The sequence below is a fragment of the Dromaius novaehollandiae genome, chromosome 2 (genome assembly GCF_036370855.1).
Source record: "Dromaius novaehollandiae isolate bDroNov1 chromosome 2, bDroNov1.hap1, whole genome shotgun sequence".
In the NCBI taxonomy this organism is placed as follows: domain Eukaryota; kingdom Metazoa; phylum Chordata; class Aves; order Casuariiformes; family Dromaiidae; genus Dromaius; species Dromaius novaehollandiae.
In genome coordinates this window covers 55,304,581-55,319,272 of record NC_088099.1, presented here as the reverse complement: position 1 = coordinate 55,319,272, position 14,692 = coordinate 55,304,581, and the positions used below count along the sequence as shown (strand labels likewise).

The 14,692-nt window shown below is 41.0% G+C and overlaps 1 protein-coding gene across 5 annotated transcripts in view; it reads right to left on the bottom strand.

Annotated features, from left to right (window-relative positions):
- The window catches only part of ANLN (anillin, actin binding protein), a 30,408-nt gene extending 24,731 nt beyond the window's left edge, over window positions 1-5,677 (bottom strand). For 4 of the 5 annotated variants that reach the window (XM_064506553.1, XM_064506555.1, XM_064506554.1 and 1 more), the window contains exons 1-3: window positions 5,502-5,677; window positions 840-993; window positions 178-462 (exon numbers count right to left, since the gene is read on the bottom strand). In XM_064506553.1, the coding sequence (XP_064362623.1) occupies window positions 178-462; window positions 840-993; window positions 5,502-5,519 (457 nt within the window). In that variant the 5' untranslated portion in view covers window positions 5,520-5,677. The remainder of the gene's footprint in view (window positions 1-177; window positions 463-839; window positions 994-5,501) is intronic. The other variant, XM_026102144.2, reaches the window with a different exon arrangement.
- Between the last annotated feature and the right edge of the window lie 9,015 nt (window positions 5,678-14,692).

Genomic DNA, 14,692 nt, shown 5'->3' with positions numbered 1-14,692 from the left:
CTGTAGTCAACAGTTTCATTATTCTAGGCATCCCCTTCTGCTTCTTCCCCAGTGCTGGCTATAAGAATTCTTTGTGAAAACATTAGCATTCACACACAAAGTTGTGTTCTGCTAGCACACATTATCATCAATGCAAACAATGAGAAACATTAATACCATTTAGCAAGCAAAACATACCCTCACTATCCCAACAACGTCGCTGTTCTGCCAATTTCTGCATACGCGTTTTGACTGAAAGGGCTGCAGGAGTTTCCGATTTAGCGTTTGGTTTTCCTTTCTCAGGGGACTGAACTGATGGAGTCCTGCTAGAAGCAGCTACACGCAACTCTGAAGTCATCTCAGGAGAATGATGGTTTGTGGAACTTGAAGAAACTGGCTGTCTGTTCTCTAAACTGGAAACTTGAGCCTCCATACTGTTAGAGCAGAGCCTCTTTGATGGTGATGGCTTTGTACTAGATTTCACTGTATGTCAAAGTATTTAAGTCAATTAGCGTTATCTAGAAACATTTTCAAAGAAATAGTAAAAAAGTGTAACAGAGATGGAAGTTATGATGTAGGTACACCCAGATACACCTTTCAAAGACTACCCTTACCAAATTTTACCAAGCACGGGACACTATCTTTGCCATCATAGCACTATTTTTAAATAGTTTACTAATTATTTAGAGCACCTGCTCTTGGGTTAAACTAAACACTACACATATTCAGACCTAGTGGGCAGATAACTGCATCCATCACTGTTTAGTTTAAGAGAAATACTAAGAGTTATCTCCTTGCCTCCAAAAAAGGGACAGAGCTCATATCAAAAGATAATTTTTATTATACTTGTTGTATGATACCTTCTTCACCAGGCAGAGGTGTCTGGTTACTAGTTTCTAACAAAGGCTCCCTGACCCTCTTGGTCTGCACTGTGGGTCTTGCTCCTGCTGTAGGTCGCTCAGCCATTTTCTTCTGCAGGTTTTCTCGCCTGGCACGGGTTCGTTCAAGTAGTTTCTAAATAGTCAACAAACAACATGTTACTATACCCTTCAGTATGCATGTTAACTAATACAGTTCAAACTAACAGTTTGAGTTTTTACTGTGAAAAGCATATAGTAAGGTCCATTATACCAGAAATGTATTGAGACTACTTTTCAAAATAAATACACCTACCAGAAGTTGCTAACTGATCTACTGTAGCGCACACTATGCTATAGAAACATTCAAAGGTTGGTTTTCTGACTAGTTATGCCCTACTCCTCCTGAAAGCAGAAGAAACAAAACATGTTTCTACATACATATATTTTTCTGTCTACTTCCTTTTTCTCACTGCAGTAACCCCTGATCCCTATGATACTTTCACTTCACCACTGCAACACATGCTGCTTCTCTCATTTTCAGGAAGTACCATAAATCTAAAAAACAGTTTACATTATGTCAAATAGCTACCCTCTTCCTATCTAGCCAGTCAGTAAGTGCCTGCAGGTTACCTGAAGTTTTTTTGCCCTGCTAGACAGACAACAGGCTGCAGCATTTCCTCCACAGAAGCATTGATTTGGGTCTTTTCTCACCTAACCACAGACATTCATAAAAACTGTAGAAACATAGTTAGATGCAAGACATCTACTCCTGTATTAAATACAGATGAAGCTGGCCAGCAGGTTCCAAAGCTCCAGTCATTAAATCAACTAGTGTCTCCCATTGGCTTGGCTTTCAAAGTAAATCAGGCTAAAGAGACACAACCAATGACAAAATGAAAAAAGATTAGAGGCTTCTACAGAGCCTCGAATAGTCAGAAATATTTTTCAAAGTAACTACAAGTTATTACTGAGTCACCACATGCCAGCCCTAAAGAACTGTCAAGTCTGGCTAGTAGGCTTTTTTTAACACATTCTTGACATGCCTGCTCAGGCCATCTGATTTAACATTAACCTTTTAAGAAAAGAAATAACGTTAAAGAGGTTCCCAAAGAGTCATAAAAACCCAACAAAATGCATGGCTATTAAAATAGAAGAATTTTGAGGTCATTACATCTTCTAAATCAGAATGAACTTCCAACTACCAAGTTTAAGTTTTAAGAAGGAAAATCTGATGTCATAAGTATTCATCTTCATATACATGCTATTTATCACGATATATCTGTATACAGAGAAACATATAGAGAGATCTCAGTTAAGCTATCTTAAAAACATATTCTTTCATTCCCTAACCATTAGGAAGTTGAACAACATCACATTCCATATGAACTAGCTGTTTAATGAATGTTCTACACTAGTAACAAGTAATTCTTTATAGCATTCAAGTATGAAATAATTTGTTTATAACTGCATTCATAAAGCAATATCACTCAATTTGATCACATCTAAAGAATACTAAATTATGCCTTTGATCTAGGTTGTAAGGCAGTTTGAGACAAGAAATTGTGATTGAACTAATGGGCTTTAAAGGAAAGCACATAAACTGCACTCATTTGGTGGTACATAAATTAGTGACAGAACTATGCCAGCCATTATCTGTCCTGTTGCGTAGCAATTAAATACACATTTTGCGTTTTTAACTGTCTGAGGCTGAAGCCTTAAACAATGTTTCATTGTAGGGCAACACAGAACAAACAAAGTCAAACTCGATTTTCTGTGAAAGCAAAATGCCACTTCTCTAATTTCTACAGCAAAGGCGGGGGGAAGGGGGCAGGGAAGACATGAAATACTGAGAGTGCTTTCACTGTGAGTTACATGTCAGTTTTGTTCCCAAGCCTGTTTCCTTGATTCCACCCACCCAAAACACAGAGCTGCAAGATGTGCAGGTACTATACACATAAATAAAACAGCAAAGACTATGTAAATAGAAGCTGAGCATATTTTCCAAAACACTATTCTTATAGCTCTATTCAAATGCACAGGCACATTCAGTAAAATCAAGTTTCACTTGTTACAAATAGGATGTCATTTCACAGGAATGCGTGCCTCTGTTGTTGAAGTCCAATCTCTATTGGCTTGTGGAATCTCAAATTTTCCATGCAACTGCCATAATTCAAACTCTGCTATTACACATGATGAGTAAGCCACGCTTAGCTGAACTCAAGAATTACTTTTCAAGATCATTAACAAGGCATTTACTACCAGTATGTTAAGTGTTCTGATGCTAGCCAAATTTCAAAACAGGACTTAAGCATTTCATAATAGATTTCAAATTCCTATATATAAAGTCACAGTTAAATGATTATGCTTTGTGTGTCAAGAGCACTTTTTTAGAATTAGAGAAAGTCTTCCCATTTTTAATGTTGACAGACAATCTCACTTGTTGAAAGCATCTGTTAAAGTACACACATGGACCATATTTAGAAGTGTTAAAGAAGAAAGGGCAATTATACAGTCAACTATAAGATGAAGGTCACAAGCAGCATGTGCAGTCATTGTGATTTAAAAAAAAAAAAAAAAGTATCCACTGCATGATTTCCTCAGTGTGTTCTGTATTATTTTGGCTGACATTCAGAAGATTATTAGTTTTTGCTTTTAAGATTAATCACAAGAAACATCATTTTAGAACTGCGTGATCTGGAAGCATTCTACTGAATCATACAGCAAAATTTATTTGAGCTTAAACTAAGCTAGCGTCCTAGTAAGACTAGGACAACATTTACTACTGTAAAGTAAAGTCAGGAAACACTGAACCATCAGTATGCGTTGGCCAATTAAGGCTTGAATTATACTGCTTTATAAGATCAATACTTCCAACACCTCACCAGTTCCCAGCAAGTAACAGAGCACATTCATTTGTATGCATTGATTATCTAAAAATAGTTAAGTTAGAAAAAGGTTATATGAAAAAAATCCAGAACATACATACTTTAAAAGTAGGTGATAATATATTTTCTTTTCAGAAAAGATTTTTTTTTTTGAGGAAAGCTACTAGACTTAAATTCAGATATGCTAATATGGTCAGATTTTTCGCACAATAGCAGAATGAAGTCCTCCACAGCATAAAACATTCTTGATAGGGCAATATTTTAGGCACCCTACAGTACTAGTAAACATCTGAATAAATTTTACTCAAGGAGCGCCCTCAGAGTTGCTCATAGTTTTTCAAAATCAGTTATCTGGAAGAAGGGTGTGTTCAGGTTGGAATCCTTCCCAGCATGCAAAACAATTTTAAACTTGATTTAGTAGCCTGGACTTGAAAATTATTTAAGACTAGCCTCATCATGTCACTCACTACCAAGTAAGGAAGGCAGTTCTGGTTGTTTATACTTAGCAAGCTTTACATGGGGGTAGGGGAAGTCTGTCTTGGCATAACACATTTAGCACATACATTTAGACCAATACCTTACGCATTCTTTTTAAATCAGACCTATGCAAGCCTCTTTTACAGGCACTCAATTTAAGGAAAGCAGTCTGTATGTCAGACACACAAGAGAAGGAGTGAGTGCGTTTCTTCAGTGTACTTGATTTGAAGTTTTTTAGATTAGCTTTTCGTTCAGACAGGCTGTGGACTTGAGTTCATTCATTCATTTATGTATTTATACTAAGGTATTTCTTAAAGCAGTCACAAGACAGCTCCATGGCTTTACATATGTCACATAAAACCAAAGAGCTACATCTTTAAGAAAGCTACAACACTCATAAAAATTCAAGCTGGTCAATTCCATTCATTTCATTCTGATTTTGCTTCTGTAAATCTCAAGCATGCAAACAGAAGTCTAGCTTTAACAACTGACCACTTTGTTTTTAAAAAAGAGGAACTGAGCTTGCAAAGAAAAGTGACTGATTACAGGAGGCAGTTATGTCAAATAAGAAGCATTTTTAATGAGATGCTCACTGCTGTAGGCAAACCTCACACCCAGCCTTCAGATACACCAGGCACAATGTGTACAATGCCACTCCCATTAACTTACAGTCTCCCTCCTACTGCAGCAGAAAAACTTATCTGTCAGACACACATATGAAAGGCAAACACAAAAGTGCTAGTAAACCCAACTAGGCCTCAGCCCTGTTTAAAAAGGGCCTCTCCTTTTCAAAACCTTCCTTGAATAACCCCTATGTCCTCTCATGGAGGAAATCACACACCCAGCAAACACCTGGCCAGCTGCAGTATTGGAGGTACAAGCAAGTAAGAGCAAGACAAGGGGGAAGAGAAAAAGGTGTGTGGGGGAAGACCTGTCCCCCCATTGCTCAGCCTCTCTACAAGCACACTCTTCCCCGGCATAAGGTGAAGGGGAGGGAGGGCCGGGAGTGCCTCAGAGGCCTTAGCCAGGAAGCAGACCTGGGAAAAACTAATCCGCTCCCAGAGCGGGCCCACAGGGAGCGCGGCTCCCGTCCGGACCCCAGACGGCCGCTGCCACCTTCCTTCCTTCCTTCCTCCCTCCTCACCCCAGACGGCCGCTGCCACCTTCCTTCCTTCCTTCCTTCCTCCCTCCCTCCTCCTCCTCCTCCACGACCACACGCGCCCGCGCCCCCCAGCCCAAGCCCCAGCTGCGCCGCCTCCACAGCCCACGACTCGGAGGCCGGCCCACGCCATGCCCCCACCTCAGTGAAGGGGTCCATCGCTGCCGTTGCTGCCGCCGCCGCGCTCCGTGCGCTCCCTCACGCCGCCCCGAGAGTGGCAAAACCACCACCCCAACCGCTCTTCAGATTTGAATTTCAGCGCCCGTCTCTGCTACGCGTGCGCAAGGCGGCACGGGGCGGGCGGCGCGCTCCGCAGCGGGGCGGAGCAGGCGGCGGCGACTGACAGGCGTGCCAGCCAATCAGACAGCGGCCGGCCCTGCTCTTCCGCCCCCTTCGCGGGCACGGTGAGGGGCGGGGGGAGGGGAAGCGGGCAGGATGCGGCTGGGCGTGTCCCGCGCGGGTGCCTGCGGCACTGTGCGCGCCCATGCGCGCCCCTCGGGGCGGGCGGTGGCGCGGCCCTCAGGCCTGTCAGAAGGACTAAAACGACCGTTATCGCCGTTCATGGTTTATTTGTTGAGACCCTACCCGGCTTTCAGAGCCTTCAGACAACCCCGCCAGCCAGAAAGTATTAAAAGGGAACTACAGAAGCTTTATTTTTCTGGAATTCGACCCTTTCTTCCCTTTCTCGGTCATGGCTCCTTCTTCTAATGCCTTTCTCCTTCGTACTTGGTCTTACTAAACGGAATCCACCATTTCCTCTCCCGCTGTCCCTCTTCCCCATTTTGTAATGCCTTTATTGATACGCAAGCGTTAGGGGTGCTGAGTAGACAGAGACTCGCTGGGTGCTCAGAGCCAGCCCTCGCCATCCTGGGCACTGCATCACACGCTCCTGTCCGTAAATCTGTTGAATGCCACCTCACATACAGCTCAAGTTTTTGTCCCCACTCTTCCCACTGGAAAGCTGCTGTAGACTTGACTGCTGTAGTGGCTAAAAACCTTCAAATTTCCAGCCTATTTGTACATATTTGCATATTTTATACCTTTTTGCTCATATGCAAATATTGTTCATTACCGCGCGCCAATGCCCTTCTTCCTCAGCATTGTGCTTCTTCTGCACTATTTATAGGTGTCAATCATTTCTTCTGCCAACTTTGGTTTTGCTCAGCTAAACAAACCATGCTCTTCTAATCATCTCTCATTAGAAAATCTCTCCAATGCCTTATTTGCCAAGTGTGACATAAACGTGGAGCAGAATCTAAAAATATATTCTCAAACAATCCTTTTCAGAACAAATCCTCAAGATCACACAGTCCTTGTGCTGTTCTCGGATAAATGTGAGTTGGAGCCGTTGAAGATCCAGGGTCTGAACTTGCTCACGAGACAGGCTGCATATTGGGACTTCCCAGATGAGACTCGTCACTCATACTCATGAACAAGCCTTCACAGCTACAAGAAAGGACAGGCGTCATCTCCTTCCCTGACAGACTAGGTAAAGCTGTCATTGGGAAATAATAGAAACTTTCCTTTAATGGAGCAGTAGAGAATCAATGCAGGCAAACACCAGCAGACAAAATAACCAGTACAGACTTCAAAGTTGCTTATAAAAAGCTAAGAGAGAGAACTACAGTTAAGTCTTTCCTCTCTCCTGTCACCCCAAAGGAAGAAAAGTTGTGCACTCTTTGAGCCTTTTCAACATAACAGAATTGCTTCAATTTAAATGTGCTTTCTGCTTCACGTGCAGATCTGTAAGATTTACAGAGTGCAGTTCCAGACATTATTGCTGCATTTCCAAACACGGCTCCATCCAGTGCTGTCATCTCTCAAATGGATGTGTCACAGTGCTTGCCGTTCTGCCTAGGGGCCCTACTTGCCCAACAAAAATAGTCGTAGCTGCACTGTTAGTGTACATAATCTAATCTGCTATACAATATAAAACAGAAGGAAATAATCATGCTTTATTCTGTAATACAAATTTCCTGTAAAATTTATTTCTGTAAAGTTTATTCTGAAAATGAAATTAACATTCCTAGAAGCGTAGGTAGAAGTATGTGACAAATTTCCATTCCTTTTTCTCTCTACAGAGGCAATAATTACTTGATCATTTTGATCCACACTCGGTGGATCTCTGCTAGAAATAAACAGGAATACTTATTTTCTCAGTTTCTCAAGGGATTAATATCTGTCTTCCAGAAAAGCAATAAACAGTAAATGTAAAATATTTATATCACTCCAAAGAGCCAAAAAAGGGCTGTCGTCTTCTGGAATGCTACAAGATCCACTCCCTGCATAATGGTGGGGTGTAAGGTCCACAGCAATGATATTTCCAGGCAAGGTTAATTCTTTTCTTAATAAATTCATATAAAATTTCACAGATTATGGGAAAAAACCCTAATATTTCACAATCTGAAGGCATAAAGAAAGAGAGAGAGAAAGAAAGGAATGCCATGCTGAAACCAGCAGAACAATGGGCCAGCTCTGCCTGCTAAACAGCTTTATATTTCATGCCAGTTCTGCATTCAGAAATTATGAATCAGTGCCTTCATTCACTCCTTCCCCCACATGACATAGTTTAAGATTTCTCCCTGCCAGGGGGAAGCTAATGCAAAATAATTTCTTCTGTAGCAATAAATAACACAATGTAAAGCACCTGGAGATTTGCAGTTTTCATGGGAATTGAGAGCCTGGGTACAGAAGCCAGTCTTTTGTCTTTTAACATGGCAATAAAAACATTTTACTTTCCCAATTTCTCCTTCAAAAAATTTTTGAGCATACTGACTGTTTTCAGGGATGTTCTTTCATTTTCAGAGGGTTACAAAAGTTTATATTAGAAGACTAATACGAATGGAACAGTTTTTTAAACAGTAAGGAGAGCACTGGCAAAAGGTTTTGTAGCTCTGGCTTCCTTACAATACCAAGACAATCATAGATGAAAAATATTGAAGACAAAATGCTGAATCTAGTGTGGTCCATTGCATAGGACTCTGTAATCCTCAGAGAATATTTTTTAAAACTTACTTTTGGTAAGAAATGGAGTTCATGCTTCTGATTCCACAGGAAAGATGAGCAAGATGCCTCCTTTGCTTCATAGAAAAATCTGAGTAATCATGTCATCTAGAGAAAAACAGTAGCTTCCAAGCTGTAGAAGTAATTTCCTTTTATTCTCAGCTAATAATTCAAAGTGAAAGCTGATGCTCACCTTCCTTGCCCTTGCAAGCAGATTTCAATCTATTGCATTATAATACAGTGCATTATAATACAGTACATTGTACTGTTCCTTGGAGTGTAGATTTGCCTAGAAAACGCTTTTTTTTACAGAAAATTCACTCTTTGGCTAACAGTAGTGTAGCCATGTTACTGGGAGTTACTCAGACTCTGGTGGCACTATCAAATAAAATTCCTGTCAGTTAAACCTGCCAAGAGCTGGTGAAGTATTTCTGTTCTGCACCTTGTGCTCTGCTAATGTGCTAATTAGTTGAAAAGTTCTCATAATTCTGATACTCATTTTACACAGGTACATGTGATTGCATAAGGTGCCGGATAGGGGAGAATCAAATAATAGACAGTACAGGGCATCATTATTTCTGGCTTATAGTTTCCTTAGAAATAGTTCTTCACAGTGACTTCAGACAGGCTGTTTAATGTTGGGAAAGAGACAAGAAGAAAGTCCTTGCAGAATTTATTCAGGATGGGTCCACCAGCGTGGCCATCCCTCTCTCCCAGCCTGCCATCTTCTCCCCCTCAATGGAGCCTGTAGGATGTATGTGAACTGGCCTGTGTCCTGGTGTCTCTGTGCTTCAGCCCTCTGAATAAAACCACGTGGGAGCCAAGCTGAAAGTGAGTCCCCTTTACTCAGTCATCACAACGGGATCCCCATACAAGGGAATCCTGCAATACAGAAGAGCAGTAAGTATGTAATAGTCTTCCTCTCCTCAGTAATTCTGCAAGGAAGACTAAATTTTGCCCTCTGATCTCTCCATGAATATGCCATAGGCTTGGCCAAGGAAAGGGAGAGGGCGATTTCATCAAACAACAAATAGAAGGGTAGGTCCACAGTATGGCAGAACACGTCAGTTTGCATTAATCTGTATTTTCTATTGGAAAAATACTTAATCAGAAAATTTTGATGGCCAGGACGTAGGAGCTGTTCTCTCTGACAACCCAAAGGTGATTATACAGTCTTTGTCAGCTTCTGTGATAATCACAGAGGCAACTTAGACTGACTTTTATCCAGTAAAGGAATTTATTTATGTCAGCAGTGAGACGGGTCTGGTGAGTAACTAGCCCTGTACAGCTGCATGGCTGACGTGGATTAAACTAGCAATGCTCAGGGCATGTGTCTGTCTTCTAACAGCCTTAGTAGGAAATTCATAATCAACCAGACTAAAAGAATGTGAGGCCCTGTAACCAATACAGTGTAACTTTCATCTGGGACTCTGGTTTATAACACCAGAGGGCTTCATTTATTAATCTGGCCTGGTGGGCATAGTTGAGGGAAGAATCCCTTAAACTGGACATTTGCTGGGGGCAAATATGCTACATTTTCAAAATGCACAGAATGAATTTCATATATTGTGAATTTTATTTATCCTCTCATTTCACAAAACATGGAAGATTCTCAGGAAGACACTGGCTCACCGAAGATGTCATTCATATTAAAGACTGGAAAAGTACGTAGACATTTATATTCTACACTGTATTGCCATATGAGGACATTGACAGATTACTGTTACTATTTGTTAGAGATGAAATGCACCATCTCACACTAACGGTGACTGAGAAGTCACACAGAAACTGAAGCTGGAGGGAGAAGCAAAAAGACTGCAGGAAGAAAGAAACAAAATGAGAAGATAGAGTGGAGAATGGCAAATAACAAGGAAAGATAAGAACAAAGTGAACAGCAGGAAAGGAAAAGACAGAAGAGAAAATGTATTAAAATGGAGAAATTAGTGAAACAAGGAAAGAGAAAACTCATATTTCATTAGTAACAGAGACAGTTGTCAAGTGGACTCAGTTTCAGAAAAAAAGCTCTTGGCAGTTGTACTCTACATTTTCACAAGGCTGTGGGAGTTAAGAAACCTTTGCCTGTCTTGCACTCTGAAAAGATTTATTCTGTTCACAATTTCCTTAGTATAATATTGTATTTGTATCACTAAGTCACTGAAAGTTTCTCAGGATCTTTCATTTAGATCACAATTCACACAGGAGAGAGAGAGTTACAAAGACTTCCTTCTTTAGTGTCTCAGTTATAAAATAGCCTATTTTCTTTCTTTATCCATACTGCACAGCTGTATCATTTGCTGACATAAAAATTCTGAAATGGAGCAAGGGGCATGAGCATACTTGAGTGCCATTATGTTAATTTAGACCATTATGTTAATTTACAGTGCCTGAGGACTTGCTTGCAACTCTGTAGCAAAATGCAAATGCAGTAATCACATAATCACATCAGCAAACTCACCAACCAAAATAGTATCCCATTTTATATTCCTGAAAGAGTTTTCAGAAAAATGGAAAAATTAGGAGATTCCTTTTGAAAAGCCATTTTTCACGAAGTAGCGTTCTATCAGCTCTAGTCCCTTTCCTTATATGAAGGCTCCGTATGCTGTAAGTCCAACAGATAGTAATTTTCTGATCTCTCTGTTCTTGCCAACTTCTTGTTCTCATATTTTAAATAAATATATGAAACTGTACTACACAAAATATAAATAATGCATAAGCAAGCCCAGGAACAGTAAGTACAAATTTACCTTAAAGTTGTTAAAACTTAAGTAGGTACTCCTAGTTAAATACAGCCTATATGCTTTGTTAAAGAGGGAAAGACCTATGGATATGTACTGGGTCTTATATAAGCTCATGACTTTTTTCTGTTTCCTTTCCACATCCTTCTTCTGGAAAAAATCCATACAGTGACATGCTAAACCTTCCATGCAATAATAGCATCTTTACACTAGAGGGTGTTGCTTAGACAAGATTTTAAGATGCCTACTATTTTGCTTTGGAAAACTGTTTTCTCTGTTTGGAAAGAAAATAAAAGCACATCTGAATTAAGAAGAAGCTGTTGCTAGAGGGAGAAATTCTATTGTCATTTGAAGAAACACATATTAAATATAATGGTGAGAATATTTTCCACAGACTTAGCTGTGACGGACACTGGTAATACAGCCATCTCAGCATCAGTAGGAACTACACATATAATTACAATGAGGCAGTGTTAGAGATGAGTAAATACCCCAGATATTTTAGCCTGCTTTTACTTGAAAAAGCTATTGTGACATGGAAAATAGATTAAGTAGAGGGGTATTAAAATGAGATCACAGCTCCTTGTCAGTGAAAGGGAGAGGAACACCTCACGGAGGAATACATGAAGTAGTGGTCTGTATGTAGTACAAATGCAGTGTGACAATGCCTGGGTGCAGTATGATAGAGGATTGCCCTCAGGCACCATGGGGGCTGCCCCATTGCTGTCACAGCGACTCCTGCACCTGGCTGGCTTTCCTGCATACAGCCTGTCCTTGCTGCTCCCAGACAGTGATTTACAAGTAGGTTGGTACAGGCAGCTCGTCTTCTTGTGGGTCTAGTCCAAAAATCTCTCTTGAACTCAGGGGACCCAAGGGGATGGGTAAGAGGGCAAGATGGTATGTGTCCTGCCCTCCTCGCCTCCACAGGGACCTTGGCAGTCCCACTCCTTGGCTCCAGTGACACCACGATGAGCAGTACCTAGGGATCTCAAAAAACAGAGAGAGATGGAAAAAGGAAGCTGCATTTTTATGTAAACATTTGCTTTTCAGCTGAAATTATCACAGCACCACCAAAGATGTGCTGGCAGAGATTAAAAGGCCAACATTCAAAGTATAAACATGATTTTAAGAATTCACATAGTTTGGGGGCAAATTGCTGAGGTCAGTACAGGGTCCACGTCTACACTGACGGTACGATCTCGTGAGGAGAGGTGGGCTTAAGCCCCCAGGCTGCCCGACCTGCTACTGGTGTTGCCACAGCAAGGTGCGTGTGACTCTCCTGCAGGTGCTGGCAGACCCGTGGGCAGCCGGCGCTCAGGCTGCCTGCCAGACCTGCCTGCCCCTGCCCAGGGCGACGTCCTGCCTTTCTAAGAGGAACCCCTATAGTGAGAAGGCATTGCTGCAAAAGCGGATAGAGGAGGAAAGGTCAAGAAGGGTGTATTGGTCCACCAGTCCATGCTGTAAGCAGGTGCCGGCTTGACTGTGACTAACGTGTTTATACAACTTCCACCCAATTTTCTGTCATAGGAAAGAAGGTAGCTCTTTTCTTCTTAGTAGGCATACGTACATTTGAGTGGGAAAACAGTCACACATTTTTTCAGAAAACTTCAGACTTTTAGAAATCCACACTCTCCATAGATTGAGCTAATTTCCTTTAAAGGGGTTGTATGCAGTACACATTTCTGATTTTTTTTCTATGATGAAGGACAACAGTGAGCTACATTTGTAGGGCCACATCATGAGGATTTTACTTTGCCTTCACTTCTGCAAACTTTACTGTGAGGTTTGCCTGCGTTTTGTTACCACAGTCCGGCTGGGCTCATGGTATTCAGCCTCCCTGGCATCAAGGAACAAATTCAGTATGTAAATCAATCTGAATACTGCAGCTACATCAAGTTGTACACTTTCAAGGCATCTTAAAATAGTAATCCCATTGAATACGGCTGTTTGTATGAGTAAGCAGCCCCCTACAAACACGTGCTGCCTTTGCTGTGTACTAGAAGATGAGTATCGAGTTGGAACCAGACGGCAATGTCACAGGCACTTCAGGAGACGTTTCTAGAAAAAACTACAGCTGGGAGGAAAGTCAATTGGAGTCACTTTGTCTATGAAATTGTTTGGTCAAAAAGTATTCAGCTAGCTAATAGTCATCAAACCAGAGAGGAGAAGATAACCTTGCCACTCTGCTGGCTCTGAAGTTATGCCAAGTTATGTGAAGTGTTTATTTTAGATACTCTTGTTCTCAGCTTTCCTAGTTCCTTGGTGATTCTTATTTCTCAGCACGGAGAGGTGGAAGAAAGACAAGACATCAGTGTGAATATGAGAGAGGAAAAAATAAAATAGACATTAAACCAAGTGCACCCCCCCATATATGTATATATATGTGTGTGTGTGTGTATATAATCCAAATGTGTATATATATGTGTGTGTGTGTGTATTTGAATTTTGCAGCATTAATTAGCTTGAGACAGATCAAGAGATCAATAAAATGTATCACTGGTCTTCTGGACTCTGCATGCTGCAGAGCTTATTGATGCTTATACACATACATTTTTCAACATGCAAATAATTACAGAGTATTTCTGACCAAGTAAATGGAAAATTATCTCTGGAAGCAATACTGTCTTAAAGTTGAGCTTTAAAATGCCAGATGCACCTGTCAGCTTTAATTCTGTCTCCTAACAATGAATAAGTGATATCAAGATACAGATTTTATTTGCATTGCGGAATTATATTATTTAAGGTGTACTCCAGGCTGTGGCTATTGGCTAAACCTTGCTGTTAGTCTCCTTGTGCCCTCACCTTGTTAGGATACCATCCATGCCAGCTGCACTGCCAACTTGCAGGATTTTTTTAATGATGGGGTGGCTAATCTCCTTCCCACTGCCCAGTTGCACAGTCTTTCAAACTGAAGTACCTTTGAGGTCAGAACTGTTAGAAGGACATTAACTATATATATAGCATTCTTTTCATATTCAATAGAACTTTTTCTTTACTGAGCTTATCTACACTATACTTTTAATCAGCAAACATGACAAAGCTCGCTCTGAGCCAATGCAGAAAACAGGGGCAGCTGGCCTTTTAGCATTCCTCCTTTGCACCTTCTGCTACTGCTTTTATCATCCTCCTGCTAGGTCCAAGTGCTAGCACCGCCCTCGCAAAACCTTCAAGTCGTCCTGGGAAGGAGCAGGGCTAGCAGGGAGAGAAACAATGGGGAGAAAAAACCAACAGATTCAGGGGTGATTGAATGCGGTGGAAGAGGACTCTCAGACACCAGGGAGAAGTGGAAAAGAGAAAACATGGAGATGGCATTCTCTGGAGGGAGTAAGGGGAGGAGATAGAAGTGTATAGATGATATTCAACTGTGTGTGTTTTTCAAAAGCTGGAGCTATCAACTTCATTGCTATGGTTTCCAAGCATGAATAAAATCTCATCTCTCAGATGAGAATTTAGGGTCTACACAGCAAAAACTACTGGGGAGTTATGCTAAAATGACATATTGACTTCACTTTGTAGCAACCACCTATCATTTCTTCATCTGCTATGCTGATTATTCATACTGCTTGAACCGATTCACTGTTTTTTCTGTAATTG